This window comes from Eublepharis macularius, chromosome 1 (assembly GCF_028583425.1).
Source record: "Eublepharis macularius isolate TG4126 chromosome 1, MPM_Emac_v1.0, whole genome shotgun sequence".
Taxonomy (NCBI): domain Eukaryota; kingdom Metazoa; phylum Chordata; class Lepidosauria; order Squamata; family Eublepharidae; genus Eublepharis; species Eublepharis macularius.
The window spans coordinates 182,775,414-182,794,387 of NC_072790.1; the positions used below are offsets into that span (position 1 = coordinate 182,775,414).

Below are 18,974 nucleotides of genomic sequence, written 5' to 3' on the forward strand. Positions count from 1 at the left end.
CTGAATCAGCTCGAGATGGCCCAATGTGCCAGAATTAGAATCAGTAAGCTACACTGAAGTCAAAATCCAGTCCAAAGTCAGAATATACTGAAGATCAGTCAAAAAATGAAGTTCACCAAAATAAATACAAATGAGCTCAGAAGCTAGGAAGTTTCTCCATCGGCAGGCCTGCACATAGGCAGTCCCAATGTGGGATGAACTATAATTTCACATAACACAATATATTGTCATATTCACCACAACAATCCTACAGTGTCCTCGTCAACAGCCAAGATCTTAAGTATGGATAAGAAGTAAGTCCCTTTTTGTTTAATAATGTTAACTTCCTAGAAAGTATGATTAGGAATTCAGCCTTTAGTCTTTAGAATCATGCTAGGAAAATAAGCCTGGAGGATCCTTTGCCTTGCGTATTTCCTACTTATTTCTCTTTTCTCCTCAAATGTGCAATCACTTAATGAAAGTATCTACATTTTGTTGTTAAGTATGAATAAAATTATGGATTTCACTCTTCACTGATAATCTAAAATCTAATGTAGCCCTAGTTTGGAATCTTGACTTGGGGAAAATTGTATGGATTGGAAATAAGAACAAATTATGATTTGCTATAAATCTGAAAGTCTTTCTTTATTGACCTGCATATAAGCAGAGGAGGAAGAAATAAGTTCAAGGATTCCTCAGGCTTGGTCTAGTAATGGCCATACTTAAAACATGTCCTGCTTTTTCTGGTCTACTCATAGAAAAAGAAGGCAAGAACTATAACAGGCCAAGAAACTTACTATTTCACGCCCAAAGTTACCCCCCTTTTTCTTACACAAAAAACAGAGGGAAAAATCATAGATTTGTTTTACTTTCATTGTCCAAGGAATTGTGTGGATCATTACTGGATGTCTTTAATACAGAATCTGGTTATTAATGTCAATTTTTACGAACTGAATTATTATCAAGTTTTTATTATACTTGGGAGTATTTCTTACCACAAGTAGAACCACCTGTCCTGGATGAGTAAAAAACCAGTCCTTAAATTCCATCTGACTCCATTCCATAATCCCAACTGATATAAATCTATACAAACATCACATAATTAGAATAAAAATATGCACTCATAATACTATTACCATTATTGACTTACTCTTTTCCTAGTTAAAGATAAAGGAATGTCTGTTTGCATGGACCTAGATATTACAAGACACATGGAGCTGTCACTACTCATGGTTTCCTTTCATCAGTTTCCTCAGTATATGCCATGATATTATGGTGCTGCTTGTTACTCTGTGGTAATATTTCACCTGGTTCAACTGTGATAATGGGTCAACTGTGATTTTCTAAGAAAGAGGATGTGGCTGCCACAATGGGAAGGGGGAATGTGTCAGGCAATGGATGATAGGATATGGTAGACAGACCCCTGGACCATGCAGCAAGACACAGGTTCTTGGTTAAATGGTTTTTATTCAGAAATCAGATCAGTTCCATATATATGTCCATAGGACTACTCAGAAGCAAGGTAAGCATCTAAGTAGCAAGAGTAAAAGTTGATAGGAATGACATCATATGAGAGAGACTTCTCTTTTAACATTCAAGTCTGCTCCCCCCCCCAATCATAAACTAGGTTTCGGCGCTTTTCTTGTGTGAGAACATTTTACATATTTGCAATATCAGGATGAGTCACCAGAAAGCAGACATAGCAAAGTCTGAGAGGGAGTAGCATACAAGGTCAGAAACACTGGAAGCTGCTGCAATTCATTAGATAAACGCCTGTGAAAGCCTGTGAAAGAAACAGTTATGACGCTGGTAAAATGACATCGAGTTACAGCAGGATACATTGGTTCAGAACAAAAGGATTACTAAAATTGGCATGGATGGGGCTCATACATGACATAATGATAGACAGAGAAGAGAGAGGGGTTTCTGGACTTAAGGCTGTCCAGCCCAGACTCTCAGGCCTCTCCTTTTATGTGTTTAAACCCCAGTCAGTAGAAAGGAGCAACATAGACTTTGATTAACTGGTTGGTAGCATGTAAGCTTTGTGCCCTCTAAAGGGCTCTTATTTGGGACCATATTAGAGTAATGTACTTAGTTGTGAGGTAAGTATAATCCTCCTTTCACAGATATTTTGACTTGACAGACAAGACACAGATGATGATGAACAACAAAAAATATTTACAGAAAATACGGTGTGTAACAAGGTAAAGGTTTTGTGTAGAAAACTTCAGTATAGAATGTACAACTGGCTCTCAACTTCACTTCTCAGAGATTTTAAGTTTTCCCAACAGGAGTTAAAATGTTGAAACATAGCCACAGTTGACATACACAAAAACTGAGGAGGAGATCTGACTCCTCTTTTCCCAGACAAGTTAATTCAAAGGTGTAGGTTAACCTTTTCACTTCACAGTTTCCGGTACTCAGAAACTGCCCAGGTAGATTTGGTACATCTGGCTTTTACCAGGGTGCTTATTTATTACCTAAGCTTTCTTCCCTAAACCTACTGTGAAGAAAATTGCTTTTTCTGATTCAAACTAGCTGTTTTTCAAACTTTGGTCAGGCCTCAGAGGCCTTGTAAGAAACTTGCTCGAGAAAGTAGCAGAGATTCCAGGAGCTCTTGGTACACAATGACCTTGGAGATAAGATAACATGCTGGCTCGTTAGCAGAGCTTCCATGAAATGGTTCTGAGCCAATTAAAATTCTTGAACAATCAACACATTTTGCACCTGTGAGAGAAGTGGGTGGCACCAAAAGTTGCAGATTTGGTCTCACTTCTGCCTTCTCACGTATGAATTGGTGACATCAACTTTTGGGCTCCTGATTGGCTAACAGGCCTGAGCCACTTAGGTTCCCAAAATGCATAAAAATAGCTAACCATCATGGAGCTATTAGGCTTTAGCTAAGTTTCAGCAATCTCAGCTGTAACCTTCTTATGGCTTCAACTCTGGTTCTGATTCTGTGGATGGAAGTTCTTATGCAACCATCTTTCTTTTTTGCTGTGATGCCTAACTGAAGTTTTGTGCCTCTTGAAAAGAGACTCTGACATTTGCACTTTGCCTAAAATCTGTTTTGTTTTCAGGAATACTGTGGTATGTATTAGCTAGTGCTTACATGCTACAGGTTTTGTTATTTTATCCCTCCCAGTCTGTCATGTGTATTTTGAGTAACTTTGCACCTTAAATAATTATATTTTTACTTCTGTTGTGGTTCTTGACTCTGAAACCTCAAAGTCACAATCCTTCCATTGAACCCACTTTGTGTACCTCTTGGACCACCTACTAAGTAAACTTTGTGCCAAGAACTCCTTTGCAAGCCAACTTTGCAAGGTAGACTTCTGTTTTAGTTACCTGATAGGCTCGGAGATTTGTTCCTTTACTCCAGTGCCTTGGGATAGACAAAGGGACCGGTGGCAGCTACCAAAGGGCAATTGTGAGGATTAGCCTCTCATTGCCAGTTTTGTAAATTCTGTTTAAAGGCCCACTGGGTTCTGTGTGTGCTCTTCCCCTCAACTGGGTAGAGACGGCAGCCCTGGTGAACCTTGGTATAAGGTATGCAGCACTGGAGGTTCCTGCCTCCTACTTTGATACCTACCTAAAATCCTATCTAAAAGCCAAAGAAAAATGCAAGCTAAACTGATGCTCTTATCCAGAGCCATGATATCCCATGTATGAAGGGGAAAGTTTTTCTTCTCTCTTCTCTCCTTAACTGGGACTGGTTCACCCCTCACCACCCACACCAATCTCATGTGAAATTAATTTATTACCATTGACAATAAGGCTAGCAATACTATATACTTACTTTTTTATTGTGTCACACATAGTACTTTCAACAGTTCCAAGCCACTGCTCAACTGGACCTCTAATACGAACAGCCCTACAATACAATATTTGAAAAGTCAGGATTTGATAGAAACAAACACATGAAATAAAACTAAACAGCTATTTTCCAATTCCCTGTTCATTTTCAAGCTTTAAAAAACAGCCTGGAAAATCTACAACAACTAACGTTTTCCAGTTGTGAAAGCCTTCGACAATATATTCAAAAATTCTATTAATTTTTTCAACTTTAAAAATTTTCTTGATCTAATAACTTTTTTCCTGCATTTTGCATTTAAAACCATTCAAAACTTGCATTCTGAAACAGGAGATGCAGATATATAATTGATGCAGAGAATTAAGTTAGGAAAACACAAAAATAAACTTACTATAGTGAATTGCCTGAAAATTTATAGTTACTAAATTTTGTGACATCTTAGAAATTTAAAAGATACTATATATCATACTTTGGCACTAGAAGCATCTCCCCTTCGGCAGACTTGATCATTAAAACAACTGGAGGTCTCTGTTCTCGAGTGAGTATACACAACTTCTTTATATTAGCAAAACATTTCACAAGGTGTGGCTGTATAACAAATGTGAATAAAAAATATAATCAATATTAAGCCTGTAACTATGTCTAAAATAAAAAGTACATTATATGTAATATATTACCTGCACAGCATCAGGAGCTTTGCTTTCAGCTAATATGTCAAGAAGTTCAGCATTGCTGAGAAAATAAAATCTTGGAAAAATCATACGTTTAACTTCAAGATAACTCTGTCCAAAAAAATTGAAAATAAAATTTAATTAAAACTTATAAAGTGAAAATGAAGCTATAATACAGTGGTCTACGCTTTTGAGGCCCCCTAATGTTACTATTCCTTGAATACACAGTTTTCTCAGATACTTCCTGTTTTTTTCCCTTATTTGCTAGATTTTCCTATTAGATTTTGCTCAAACAGAGGAGAAAAGCAAAGCAAAATCATACACATTACTGGTATGAATACTCTGCAGTTCAAATTAAATTCCAGACCTACTCTGCCCCATTGAAGGAACTGAAGGCTCATACAACTATCCAGATGCTCTGGAAAAGAGGGAGGGAGGGGTCAGTGATGGCCTACTTACACAACCATCTGGGCATATGATAAAGGAAAATCTTGTCTATGCTGTTTCCCAGTTACTGCAGCCATTGCAAGCAGATCAGATGTACCATGCACAGGATTTGGCTACTGACTCATGAAGCAAATCCTTGCAAAAATTGTGAAGGCACACCAAAAGTTAAATCTTGAATGTAAAATCAAATCTTGCACATAACTGTTTCTTCATCAAGTGAAGCAGCTGGCAGGTGACACAAAAAAGTTTTTTCTAAGGCTACACGTACAACAGCAGTAGTGAGAATATACCTAAAATACTTAAACAAGTCAGTATGGAACGGATTGTTTATTGCTCCTTAGACTTACTTCTAATTAAGGCCATCAGTTAAATCACTGTGGATAAGCAGCTCCTGGTGGTCCCCAGCCACAGGACATTCATTTGGTCTCAGCCAGGGCCTGGGGGAACACACTTCTGATTGAAATCCGGGCCCTGTGAGACCTGTTACAGTTCTGCAGGGCTTGCAAAATGGAGATGTTCCACCGGATCTTTGGTTGAGAGCCAGGGAATTGACCCCTGCTTGCCCTCCATGTCCTGTACTCCACCAGTTGCTGCCCTCGGCTTGTGCCACAGTTGTATTCATGCTTTTTAAAATATTTATTGTAGCCTGTTTTGTCCATGACACCAGTTTTTGAATTGTACTTAGCTTTTAGATATTTGTGTAAGGTTTTAATGTATGCCATTTCCTTTGTTGTTATCCACCCTGAGCCAATTCGTGGGGAGGGCAGGGTATAAATTTGATAAAATAAATACATATTATTATTAATGGATTTATGGATAGATGGAGCAAAGGACGAATCATAAAACAAATACTTCATCATGTATCCAGCTGAAGGAGTCACTCATCTCACATCTGGGTGCATGCAAATAGTAAAGTGAATTGACCTTATAATTCCTTTGCTATATTCAAACTCAGCATGCCCAGCCTTCCTATAACTATTCTTATTGGTGGCATATAAAGCAGAAAGACACATTCCAAGGAGTAAGGCCACTCTAGTGGCTAGTCTATAAAAGAAGCCTCTCTAGGAACGGAAGCAATGGCAAAACACCATGTAGCCCTGAAATCAGTAGGATCAAAATGGATATGGTATGCTTGGTAGCAGTATGTGATCTGGGATTCATGATCTTGCTAAATAGCCAGATATATGCCAATCCATCTTAATCCCGCTATGCCAGATCACAGTGAAGAATTCTGGACTGGATCTGGGGAGCTGAACTCTACTGGGCCAGATTATTTGGTGGTAGGCAGCTGCAGTCAACCACAGCAGAAGCAAGCAAGATGGCAGTGGCGCAAATGAGAGGGCAGGGGTAAGAAACAGAGGCAAGCTCCACAACATGGCAGGAGAGCAGCACAAGGCTGGTAGGGGATAGGCGGCAGCAGGCAGAGTGGATTCTTATCCCATCCTACCTCTCCAACCCCACCCAAGTTCCAAAAAAGTTCTTCAAACCACTGCTGGCCACCTTTTAAAATGCCATGGCTCCAGCAAACTTCACCCCCTCGCTCTTGCTTCAGTTTGGGATTCTCTACTTTTACGCTGGGTTCTCTGGCTTGACATTGGTGCCCTTGCTTCACTTTGATCTCTTGGAAGTGAGACTTGAATTTGGGACCGGATTTTGGCTAGGGGCTGCCTTTGCTTAAGGTTTCCCTTTGCCTAGAAATCCTTTGAAATGTTTCCCCCATAGGAAAAAATGGAAAGTTGCTGGGAACAGCTTGTTCGGGGTCCCAGGGTCCTATCTTCCTGAAATTTGCGGATCTTTAGTGGAGAGGAAGGAGTAGGTTCTCTGAAAATTGGAGTTTGCTTGAAAAATGACACCCCTGCCTAGCCCCACCAGATAGTTTTCTTCCGTGAAAATAATGGTTGGATAAATTTGGAGTTCTATAACCGGATTAGAGAATCTGACCTGAATTTCAGGGATACCAATTTTTTTTTGTTATCCCTGAAACCCAGATCACCCACTAGCCAAAATTCAGTCCCAAATCCATCCAAAACAAAAGAAGATATAGTGCTGGAAGACAGAACCCCTAGGTCAGACGGCACTCAATTGGCTACTGGGGAAGAGCAGAGGACAAGTACAAATAGCACCATCCTTAATGACAGGACTGGATTAAAACTGAAAGGACATTGAGTTGCTGATGTGAACACATCCAAAAGGAAGGTCCAGGGCTGAATAACACATATAATAGGAAGATGGAATATGAGAAGTGTGAATCAAGATAAGTTTGAAATCATAAAATGAGAAATGGAACACTTAAACATGGTAATGTGGATCCTGGCTGTGAATGAACTAAAGTGGAATGGATTAGGACATCTCTTCAGAAAATCAGAGTGTTTTATTCTGGAAATGACAAACTCAGAAGAAATGGTGTTGCTCTAATAATGAGGCAAGATGTAGCACAAGCAATCAGGATCTATAATGCATAGACTGATTGAATAATATCAATCAGACTTTATGGGAAGCCTGTCAATATAACCATCATTCAAGTTTACACCTGAACTACAGATGCTGAAGAGGAAGAAATTGAAATCTTTAATGCAATTGAACAGAAAGAAATTGATTATATACCTATTCATGATGTGCTGATAATCACAGATGACAGAAAGTCAAAATTAGGAAACAAAGTAGAATCAAATATTGTTAAAAAATTTGGACTAGGATTATGAAATGAAGTAGGAGAGTAACTCATAGAATTTTGTGAATCCAACAATTTGTTCATTGCAAATAAATGCAGGCAACTGAACAAACAATGGTATACATGGACATCACTGGATGGCCAATACGGTAATCAAATTAATTATATAATCGGAAGCAGAAAACAGAGACGCTCTTTCTTTCTGTTAAAACAAGACCAGGAGCTGATTAGGGTACAGATCATGAACTGTTAATATCAAAAATTAGAAAAGAACTGAAGAAAAACTCTAAAACAAGCATAGTACCAAAATATAATCTAAATAACATTCCTGAAGACTTTAAAGACTATACAAAGAACAGATTTGCATTACTAAGTTCACTTGAATGTGAATTGGAAGAACTGTGAATTGAAACGAGAGGCATTATGAAGGAAAACTGTGCAAAGTCTATTCCTGTACTAAAAGAAAGGAGAAGCCTCAAATGATGACTAATGAAACTCTTAAAATTGCTAAAGCTAGACAAGAAACAAAAATAAAAGGTAACAGAAATAGAATTCTAAATGCAGCTTATTGACAACTTGCACGCAGAGACAAAGAGAACTGTTATAATAACCAGGGCAAAGAAAAAGGAGAGAACAAAAAAGAAAGAACAAGAGATCTGTTCCACAAGATCCAGAAAATCAAAGGGAAATTCACACTGTGCCTGGGAATGCTGAAAGATCCACACAAAAATACATTATCAGATCAAGACAAAATTTAAAAATGGGACCAATACACTGAAGAACTATACAGAAGAGATGAAAGAATGACAGATTCCTTCAAAGAAGACTTTTGATGAAGAACCTGTTGCTTTGAGTGCAATTGGGAGAAACAAATCAGCAGGAGTAGATGGGGTTATCAAACGAGTTTATTGCAAGCTACAGAAACTGAATGAATCAAATATACCAACAACTATGGAAAACAAAACAATATCCCACAGACTGGAAATGTTTCATCTCCATTCCAATTCCAAAAAAAAAAAAAGAGAGAACTCAGAGATTGCAGCAACTATCAGGTCATTGCATTAATTTCTCAAACAAGCAAAGTGATATTCAAAATTTTGCAACAAAGATTGTTACTATATATGGGAGAAGAATGACCACATGTTCATGCTGGATTCAGAAAAGGAAGAGAACACTAGAGATCATATTGCAAATTGGTAATGGTTACTGACGCATATGAGAAAATTTCAGGAAAAAATCCATTTGTGTTTTATAGAGGCTTCACTTTGTGGATCTTGAAAAGTTATGGACTGTTTTAAAATAAATAGGTGTGCTGCAACATCTGATTGTTTTGTATTCTGAGTAAGAGGCTACTGGTAGGGCAGAAGATGATAAATTGGAATGGTTTCCAGTTAGCAAAAGTGTCAGACAAGGACATACATTATCTCCATATCTATTCAATCTATATACAGAACATATCATAAAGAAAGATTTAGATGAAGGTAGAGTGAAAATTGGTGGAAGGAACATTAACATTTTGAGCTATGTAGATGATACCACCACATTACGGGCAGTAGATTTGACTACTGTTGAAGATTAAGGGAGAAAATGTCAAAGCAGGATTACAAGAAGATAATGACTTTGGAGGAATTACACAATTTTAAGAATGACAGTGAAGAAACTGAAATTGTTAAAAGATTTTATTTCTTGGCTCAATCATCAATCAAAAAGGAAATTGCAATCAAGAAATCAGAAAGAGTTTGATACTTGGATGAGCAGCCATGAAGTAATTTCAAAAGATCCTTTTTTAAAAAAAAAATCTTTATTTTTGAGTTTTTTAGCAAATAGAATGAATAAACAACAACTACAATATATACAGGAAGTGAACAGTAAACTCTGAAAATTGAAAGAAAGAGGGTATGAAATTTACAAAGATGAAAGGGATTGTACAATAGTATTTGATAACGGATATATTGCTATAATTCTAAGATTGTCAGAAACTAGTCTTAATAAGCTATCATTTTGTTGCATGCATTCCAGAAACAGATGCCATTTCTTTTCTTTAAGTAATATTTTTATTAACATATTAAAATCAGTGAACAGAGTTAACAAAGAACTACAAAGTAATAGTTAACTATATACAATTATGTACAGGAATACTTAATCACGATTGGTTATAGCTTCGAACAAGAAACAAGGATAACAGATAATAGTCAATAAGTCAGCTTTGTTAAGGTTCATATAACTAGATCTTCTTTGGGAGCTATTACTTCAATCTTGAGTAACAAAAAGTAAATGTTTGGGAGGATGCTGATCTGTGATAGAAATAAATTCAATAAATGGTTGCCATTTTGCCATAAAATCAGTTTCCCTTGGGTAATGTTCAGTTTGATATAATTTATCATATATTTTTTCTTGTACATAGTGACCCCAAATTTTTTCTAACCATTTATCTTTTGTGGGGATTATTTTGGATTTCCAATATAAAGCCAGCAAGTTCTTTGCCACAACCAAGAGATTGCCAATGAGGTCTTTTCTGATTTGTGGGATTTCAATTGTATCCCATAAATTTAAAAAAATGATCTTTGGGTCTAAAGGAATTTTATAGCCTGTTATTTCTTTAATATAATCTAAAATTTCATTCCAAAAAGATTCTGTTTTAGGGCGTCCCCACCAGCAATGTTTGAACGTTCCTATTTCACCGCACTCCTTCCAACAAAGTGGGGAGTTTGTTTTGGTTATAAGTGAAAGTTTTCTTGGTGTTAAATGCCACCTGTGAATTATTTTGTAATTTTGAATTCGAGATGTAATCGTTTTGGTGTTTAATGTATTTGAAATCCAAATTTTCCCCCATTGTTCTTGTGTTAAATCTATGTTGCAATCTGAGTGCCAGTTTGTTTGTCAATTGGGTGTCAATTGGGTTTTTTAAGTGTCAATTGGGTTAAGGGATAATAGGATGTTGTAAATTTTAGAGATTAAACCTTTTTGTTTAAATGATTTGGTGTCTAGTAAAAGTTCAAATTCGGTCAGGTTTTGTTTGAATATTTCCTGTATTTTCAGTTGTTGTAGCATGCTGGAAAGTTGAAAGTAAATGAACCAGTGGATCTTATGTTTAGTTTTCTGTTCAAATTCTGTTTGTTTATGATTCCTTGTTTTGTTGTTATATCTATAATGCGGGTCATGTTTGACTGAAGCCATATGTTTTTGAAGGTTTTAGTTTGCCCTGGCGGGAACCATTGTTGTTCTATAAAGGAAGAAAATCTTGAAACCTGTGGCAGAAGTTTGAGTCTGGTGTGGTCCCAAACATTGACTCTAAGAAGGGGTTATTTATTTTATGGGCCCGGTCCTTTTTTTTTGTTCCAAAACAGATTTTGAATGTTGCTGTATTCAGTTTCTGGTTCCAAGATAGTAATCCAATCAATTTTGTTTGCTGTAGTTAAAATTTGTATTGTATTGGACAGCCTGATGGCTGTCTGGTAAAGTTCTAGGTCAGGGTATTTAAAGCCTCCTTGCTGTTTTCTGAGTTTAAGAACTTTAAAGGCAATTCTTGGGTGTTTCTTCTCCCATAGAAATTGGTTTAGTATATTTTGCCATGATTTAATTGTCTTTTGTGGAATTGCCACTGGTATTGCTCTTAAGAAAAAGAGTAATTTTGGTAGGGCGAATGGTTTAACCAGATGGTCACGTTCAAACCATGAGTGGGCAATTTTCCCCCATTTATGTAAGTCTGCTTTGATTTGGTTGATTGCTTTAATATGATTTTGATCTATTAGGTGTTTAAGATCATTTGGAATGGTTATTCCTAGATATGACATTTGCTTATTATTCCAGTGGCATTGGCTGATTTGTTTGATGTTTGTTATAGTGTTTGGGTTGACAAATATTGGAAAGAGCTGTGATTTTAATTGATTAACTGTAAGACCTGAAGTTGAGCTGAATTCCGTTAATTTGTTTTGGAGTGAGTATAAAGAAGTTATAGGATCTGTAATATAAACAATCATATCGTCCGCAAAAAGACTTAATTTATGTTGCTTGTTTAACAGGGTTAACATACCTGTAACTTATGTTCATCGAGTTCTTCTGTGCTGACACACATGGGGACTGCGCAGGCGCAGGCCAGCCGCCGGAGAATTTTCTAGAGCTTCCATGGCTCCGAAGGGGCCGTTTGTCGCGCGCCTCAGCGACCGTTTTCCCGCCCAAACGGTCACGTGATCCTCCAGCGACCAACGGCCCCTTCCCTCAGTTCTCCCTTGCCGCCGCTTGACCAACACACTTCAGCCATAACACCTTAAAAACACCAATTTCCGTTACAGCCAACACAGTATTGTGCATTGGAGTTCACAGCGGGGTAGGAGGGAGGGTTGTGTGTCAGCACAGAAGAACTCGATGAACATAAGTTACAGGTATGTTAACCCTGTTTTCATCTTCGTTCTTCTGTGCCTCCACACATGGGAGTGTACCAAGCTTCACACAATAAGGAAGGCGGGGGTGAAGTCCAACACAATTTTATTAAGCAAACAAGATCAACAATAAATAGATATGCATATATACATCTATGTAAAAATACTGTGTAAGGACACATAAATACTCAATATTTACATATATACACACCCCCAGGTACATATATACACACTTTCACTCAAGGGTACCCAACAGGTACGTCAAGAAAGTCATACCAAAACTCCCTCAGGAAAAGAGGGAGTGTAAGACAGCCTTGGCCACAGATACATCCTGCTCCGCATTGACATCAACGGCGTAATGCCTGACAAAGGTGTCTGCAGAGGACCATGTGGCTGCTTTACAAATGTTAACCAGGGGCACCCCCCTGAGGAGTGCCGAAGAGGATGCTTGGGACCGCGTGGAGTGGGCTCTGACATGAAGCGGGCAAGCCACCCCTGCCAGGGAATAGGCCTTGCTAATGGCCGTCACAATCCACCTAGACAGGGTCTGTGAGGAAGCCCTGTTACCCTTGTCCTTGGCCCCAAAACATACAAACAGGTGAGGACTGGAGCGGAACCCCTTCGTCCTATCCAGGTAATAGGCTAGGGCCCTCTTCAAGTCTAGGGTATGGAGGGCCTTTTCCCCCTTAGAGGAGGGTTGAGGAAAGAATGCAGGCAGTGAGATATCCTGCGAGAGGTGGAAGGCGGACACCACCTTGGGCAGGAACTCAAGGCAGGGACGCAGGACCACCTTGTTGGGATGAAACACAAGAAAGGGAGGGTCAGACCGCAGTGCAGACAGCTCACTGACCCTTCTGGCCGACGTGACGGCCACCAAGAATGCTACCTTGTAGGATAGCATATCCAAGGGGCATGTAGCCATAGGTTCAAATGGAGGCAACATGAGATGTGAGAGCACCAAGGACAGTGACCACCGAGGCACTGGCGCAGACACAGGTGGGTAAAGATTGTACATGCCCTTAAGGAACTGGCGGGATTGTGGGTGAGAAAACACCGTAGCACCCTCAATTCGGGTGTGAGCAGCTGATATCGCTGCCAGGTGGACCTTGAGGGAGGAAACCTTCAAGCCCATACCACGCAAGTGGCACAAATACTCGAATACAACCCCCAAGGGACTGCTGTCAGGCACCACCCCTCTGGCAAGTGCCCAGAGCTCAAACCTGCGCCACTTGGCCGCATAAGCGCGCCTAGTGGATGGCCGACGAGCATTCAGGAGGACCCTCTGTACCTCGTCAGTAAAGCCTATCGGGGAGGAACGATCCGCCAAGCCGTTAGGTGCAGCTGCTTGGGATCGTGGTGGACTAGGCTCCCGTTTAGGAGAAGGTCTTGCCGAGGAGGCAGACTCACATACGTCCGTTTGGACATCCGCAGGAGCTTCGGGAACCAAACCTGCCGTGGCCAGAAGGGGGCCACTAGGATGCAGTCCGTCCCGTCCTCCTCTATCTTGCACAGGACCCTGGGAATCAAGGGGAACGGAGGAAACATGTAGTGCAAGCCCTGCGTCCACGTAAACTGGAAGGCATCCCCAATAGAGAGGGGGTCGCTCCCTGCCCTGGAACAGAACGTGTGGGCCTTGGTGGTCGCCGCAGTGGCGAACACATCTATCACTGGATGACCCCACATCTGGAAGATCGGCCCAACGCACTCTACGTTCAGTTCCCACTCGTGTTCCAGTAAAGGGACCCTGCTGAGGGCATCTGCCCGGGCATTGTCTGACCCAGCCACGTGTATAGCACGGAGCGACACGCCGTTCTTGATAGCCCACTGCCAAGTGAGTGTGGCTTCCCGGCACAGGGCCATGGACACTGTGCCCCCCTGCTGATTCACGTAGTACATGGCAGTCGTGTTGTCCGTCTGCACCAAGACATGACGATTTCTCAGCAGTGCTGTAAGAGACACAAGTGCGAAACGAATGGCCCTTAGTTCAAGCACATTGATATGGAGGGTCTTTTCCCTGTCAGACCAGACATCTTGCACAGCCACATCACCACAGTAAGCACCCCATCCCATCAGAGAGGCATCAGTGGTAACCGTGATGTCATGGTGTTGATACCCAAAAGGGGTCCCTCTAAACAAGTTGTCATCAGACAGCCACCAGTCCAAGGAGGAGAGGATGACCCTCGGGATAGAGAATTTGAGGGACGGAGGGTGCAGTAGAGCATCGTACCTCCGCACAAACCAGTTCTGGAGAGGGCGCATACGCAGCCTAGCGAAAGGCACCACAGAGGTGGCCGCTGCCATATGCCCTAGTAAGCACTGGATAGCGCGCACAGACTGGAACCGGTTCCTTTTAAACATGGACACTAGACCCCTTAGGGACCGAGCCCTCTCCAAGGGGAGCAGGGCCTTACCCTCCACAGAGTCCAAAAGTGCACCAATGTAGGACACCTTGCAGTTGGGCACCAGTTTGGATTTCTCCAAGTTCACCAGGAGCCCTAGGCGTTGGCACGTGCTAAGTACCAAGCTAATGTCCTGCACCAGCCTAGACTCTGAGTCAGCCACGATGAGCCAGTCATCGAGGTACGGAAAGATAGTACAACCTTCTTCCCGTAGGAAGGAAACCACAGGGGCCACACATTTAGTGAACACTCGTGGGGCAGTGGACAGGCCAAAGGGGAGCACCTTATACCGGAAAACCCTTTGCCGGTAAACAAAGCTCAGGTATTTCCTGTGCTCCTTCCGTATGCCCACGTGAAAGTATGCGTCTTTTAAGTCAAGAACCGCAAACCAATCCCCCTGTTTCAGCAAGGCGATCACAGCCGCCAACGTTACCATTTTGAATTTGGTCACCTTGAGGAAGGCATTAAGGCCCCTCAGATCTAAGATGGGACGTAAGCCCCCATCCTTCTTAGGGACCAGGAAGAACCTAGAGAAGAAACCCTTTACAGAGTCGTCATAGGGCAATTCTTCCACAGCACCCTTGGCCAAGAGCGACACGATCTCCGCATCCAGCTCGGCCATAGTGTTATTGACAGCTGTCAGGGGTGAACTGCATCTAGGCAGCTCAACAAACTCCAGCCCGTACCCCAGTTCAACAATAGTTAAGACCCATGAGTCAGATGTTATTGACTCCCACTCAGAGAGGAGTGGACTAAGTCTGTCCGAAAAGTTCAGGGATACGGCTGGCGTGACCTGTCAGTACTGCCTCCCGGCGCCCTGCTGTTCTTTCTGCAGGGCCGGTTGCTGTGCCTGACGAGGTTTGAAGGGCCGACGCCTCCTCTGCTGTTGTGCGGGAGGGTAGGGCCGCTGCTGGTAGGCAGGATACTGATGATAGCCCGGCCGCTGCTGTTGGTATCTGCCCTGGTAGTGGTAAGGGCCGGACCGGGGAGCGTACCGTGACCTGGAGGAGGGCTTGTCCGCTGGAGCCAGACCCAAGGACCGCGCCGTCTGCCTGTCCTCTTTTTTCTTTTTCAGGGTCTCGTCGGTCGATTTGGAGAACAGCGAGTCCCCTTCAAAGGGCATGCTCTCCACCCTGGAACGCACCTCCTGGGACAGGGCCGTAGACCGCAACCAGGAGTGGCGCCTGAGGACCACCGCCGACGCCATCCCTCTAGCAGCAGTGTCAGCAGCGTGGCTCCCAGCGTTCATCTGCTGCTTAGACAGCCTCACAGCCTCCGTCTGTAGCAGGGACACCACAGCCTTCTGCTCAGGAGGGAGGTCCCGGGTATAGGATGCCAACTTCTCCCAGAGGTACAGCTGGTACCCTGCCATGATGGTCTGGTAGTTGGCAATCCTCAGACCCAGCGAAGCGACGATGTATTGGCGCCTGCCCATGGCATCAAGCTTCTTGCCCTCTTTATCGGCAGGCACCGAGGAGTGACCCGATCGTCGGGGGTTGAACTCCTCTGTGACCAAGGAGGAAGGTGGAGGGTGTTTCACCAACGCCGGCCAGGTGCCCTGCTTGATCTTGTAAAGCTGCTCGATGCGCTTGGACGTTGGAGGTTGATCACAGGGCACCTGCCACACCTTCTCCACAATCTCCTCAATACCCTCGAGCATGGGGAAGCCTACGTACGCCGGATTATCTCCATAGATACGTTTGAGGAGCTTGTCCTTGGTCTGGGGAAGTGCCGAAGAGATGTCCATCTCGAGAGCCTTGGCCATCCTTGCCATCTGATCGGCGTAGATGCGGAGGTCCTCGAATGGCGAGTCCGCAGATGGCACTAGCTCCTCAGCCGGCGATGGTTCGGACCAGGACTCCGACTGGTAGCCGCCAAAGCTCTCGACATCCTCCTCATCGGAACCGAGCTGGGATTCCGGAACCTGGAGCGGAGGGGGAGCCCACGCCGACCTCGACGTCGAAGGCCTCGGTTCCGACATGGAGAAGCCCGCAGGTGCCCCCTCCCATTGGCAACGGTATGGCGAGGGGAGGTAGGAAGCCTGCCGATGCCGGGACGCAGTGGACCGGACTGATCGGACACTGTCCCCGGAACCATGCCGCTCACGACCGACCAGAGGTGGAGACGGACGGACAGGCGACGGACGGCTCCGACGAGGAGATGGGCTCGGTTCCAGCCTCGGCGACCGAAGGGCAAGCGATGGTCGGCTCCGACGGTGCGGGCTCGGCTCCGGCCCCGACGAGAATTCCGCGGGCACCGTCTCGAAGGCCATCGGATCCGGCACCTGCACGGAGATGTCTTCTGGCTCCGGGGAGCCCAGATGCGGGGAAGGCGTGTGAGGAAGCACGATGACCTCCTCCTGAGGAGCGGGACGCGGCGACCGATGGTGCTTGGTCTTTTTCTTCTTCTTCGGTGGTTCCGAAGAAGAACTCGGAACCGACGCGCTCCTCGCCTTCGAAGGGGACCTCGGCTTCGACCTCTTAGGCTTCGTCGGAACCGATCCGGCCGTCGGTTCCGACCGGGGACTCGGTACCAGGGTCCTCGGTTCCGAAGCTGGTCTCGGATCCGACCTGGTAGATGAAGCGCTACGGGGCGGCCGCACCGGTCCCTGCGCTGGAGAGGCCGCTCTCGACGCCGAGGTACTCGGGGGACGCGGTTTCGACCCCGACCTCGCGGAGGCCACTGAGCCAGCTCTGGAATGCCGTTCGGCAGAGGGGCTTGGGCCGGCCTTGGAGGAGGGCAACGGAGCGCCTCCGGACATGACCTTCTGCCACAGGGAGGAATTCAATCGGGCCTTGCGCTCCTGCCGGGCCTTGCTGGTGAAGCCCTGGCAAATTTTACAGGCCGTCACATTATGGGTCTCTCCCAAACAGAACAGGCACAGTTCATGGCCATCGGTTTTGGCCATTTTCGTGTGGCATTGGAGGCAATGCTTGAAGAGAGCCTTTGAGGCCATCTTCAGGGGCACGCGAAAGGAAGGTCAAAAACAGTCCGAGTCAAATTACCGAGTCCACAACAATGTCCAAAACGAGATCCGAAGAATAGTCGAGGTCACGAAGTCCGAAGTCAAAAGCCAAGCAATCAGTCAGAATAAAGCACGAAGCACAAAAAAGCACAGAGCAACGAAGCTCACGTTCTCTCCAAGCGGCGGCAAGAAGAGAACTGAGGGAAGGGGCCGTTGGTCGCTGGAGGATCACGTGACCGTTTGGGCGGGAAAACGGTCGCTGAGGCGCGCGACAAACGGCCCCTTCGGAGCCATGGAAGCTCTAGAAAATTCTCCGGCGGCTGGCCTGCGCCTGCGCAGTCCCCATGTGTGGAGGCACAGAAGAACGAAGATGAACCTATGTTAATCCCTTGAATTTTTGGGTCTTCTCTAATAGCTATGGCTAGTGGCTCTATAGCCAACGCAAATAAAGTTGGCGAAAGGGGGCACCCTTGCCTTGTGCCTCTTTGGATCAGTATTTTATTGGATGTTTGGTTATTGATGATGATCTGGGCTGTTGCTTCTGAGTATATAGAATTTATGATTTTTAAAAATGTTTCACCAAATCCCATGTGATGTAAGACTTGTTTTAAATACGGTATTTCTATGGAATCAAATGCTTTCTCTATGTCCAGAGATAAAATAATTGATTCTAATTGTTTCTTTTTACTGTATGAAATTAAATTGAGTGTTTTATAAATGTTGTTGATTATGTCCCTGTGTGGAATGAAGCCTGATTGATCTTGGTGTATGTAGTGTGAAATGAATGAATTCAACCTTTTAGTTAAGATAGCTGTGAAGATTTTATAATCTTGATTTAATAATGAGATAGGTCTGTAAGAGGTGGTTTTTGATATATCTTTGCCTGGTTTGGGGATTGATGCTGTAAGCCAGGATGGGGGTATTTGACCAGTGTTTAGGACTGTATTACAAGCTTGCATCAATGGATTAATGAGTAGTGTAGCGAACTTTTTATAGAATTCTGATGGGTAGCCATCTGGACCTGGTGTTTTATTGTTTTTAAGAGATTTGATTACTGCTAGTATTTCTTGTTGTGTGATAGGGCTGTTTAATATTATGCGATGTTTATCTTTCAATCCAGTTAAGCTTTTAAGCGATTTTAAAAAGAGTGTGATTCTCTCTTCGTTTGGTGTTTTAGACGAATATGGCCCTCCCAGCCAGCAGCTTCCACTGATAAGGCTGAGGGCCACTCTTTGGCTCCCTGGAAGGAGAAGGAGACAGAGCATTTCCATGGTATCTGGGTCTCAGGCTGGAGGGGCGGAGAAAGGAGTCTTATGAGGCAACTCCGCCCAGCCGGCTGGCAGTTGCTCTGCATGCTCGGCCTGATCAGAGCTCATCTCAAGCTCTCTCAGACAAGCTCCTCTGAGGCTGTTTTTCCAAAGGCCCTCATGGTTATGCAGTCCTAGCTGCCTTTGAGAAGTGGTGATATTCCCCTGCTTGCTACCTTCAAACTCCAGGAGGAGAGCCAGGGCCCAGCGCCAGGCTCGTTGGTTTGGCAGAGGCTTTTTTCTTACTTACACTTGGGACCTGTTATCTATTAGTCAGGAGGGCTAAAGCAGGGTGAGGCCCAGCCCTTGCAGGCCTCGGGCCTTCCTAGGCACCTCTCCCCC

General features: G+C 43.7%; 1 protein-coding gene across 1 annotated transcript in view; it reads right to left on the reverse strand.

Moving 5' to 3' along the window:
* The window catches only part of DNAH14 (dynein axonemal heavy chain 14), a 447,800-nt gene that overhangs the window by 337,971 nt on the left and 90,855 nt on the right, over window positions 1-18,974 (reverse strand). Inside the window, exons 20-23 of the mRNA XM_054972406.1 lie at window positions 4,471-4,575; window positions 4,263-4,381; window positions 3,779-3,853; window positions 975-1,062 (exon numbers count right to left, since the gene is read on the reverse strand). Of these exons, the coding sequence (XP_054828381.1) occupies window positions 975-1,062; window positions 3,779-3,853; window positions 4,263-4,381; window positions 4,471-4,575 (387 nt within the window). The remainder of the gene's footprint in view (window positions 1-974; window positions 1,063-3,778; window positions 3,854-4,262; window positions 4,382-4,470; window positions 4,576-18,974) is intronic.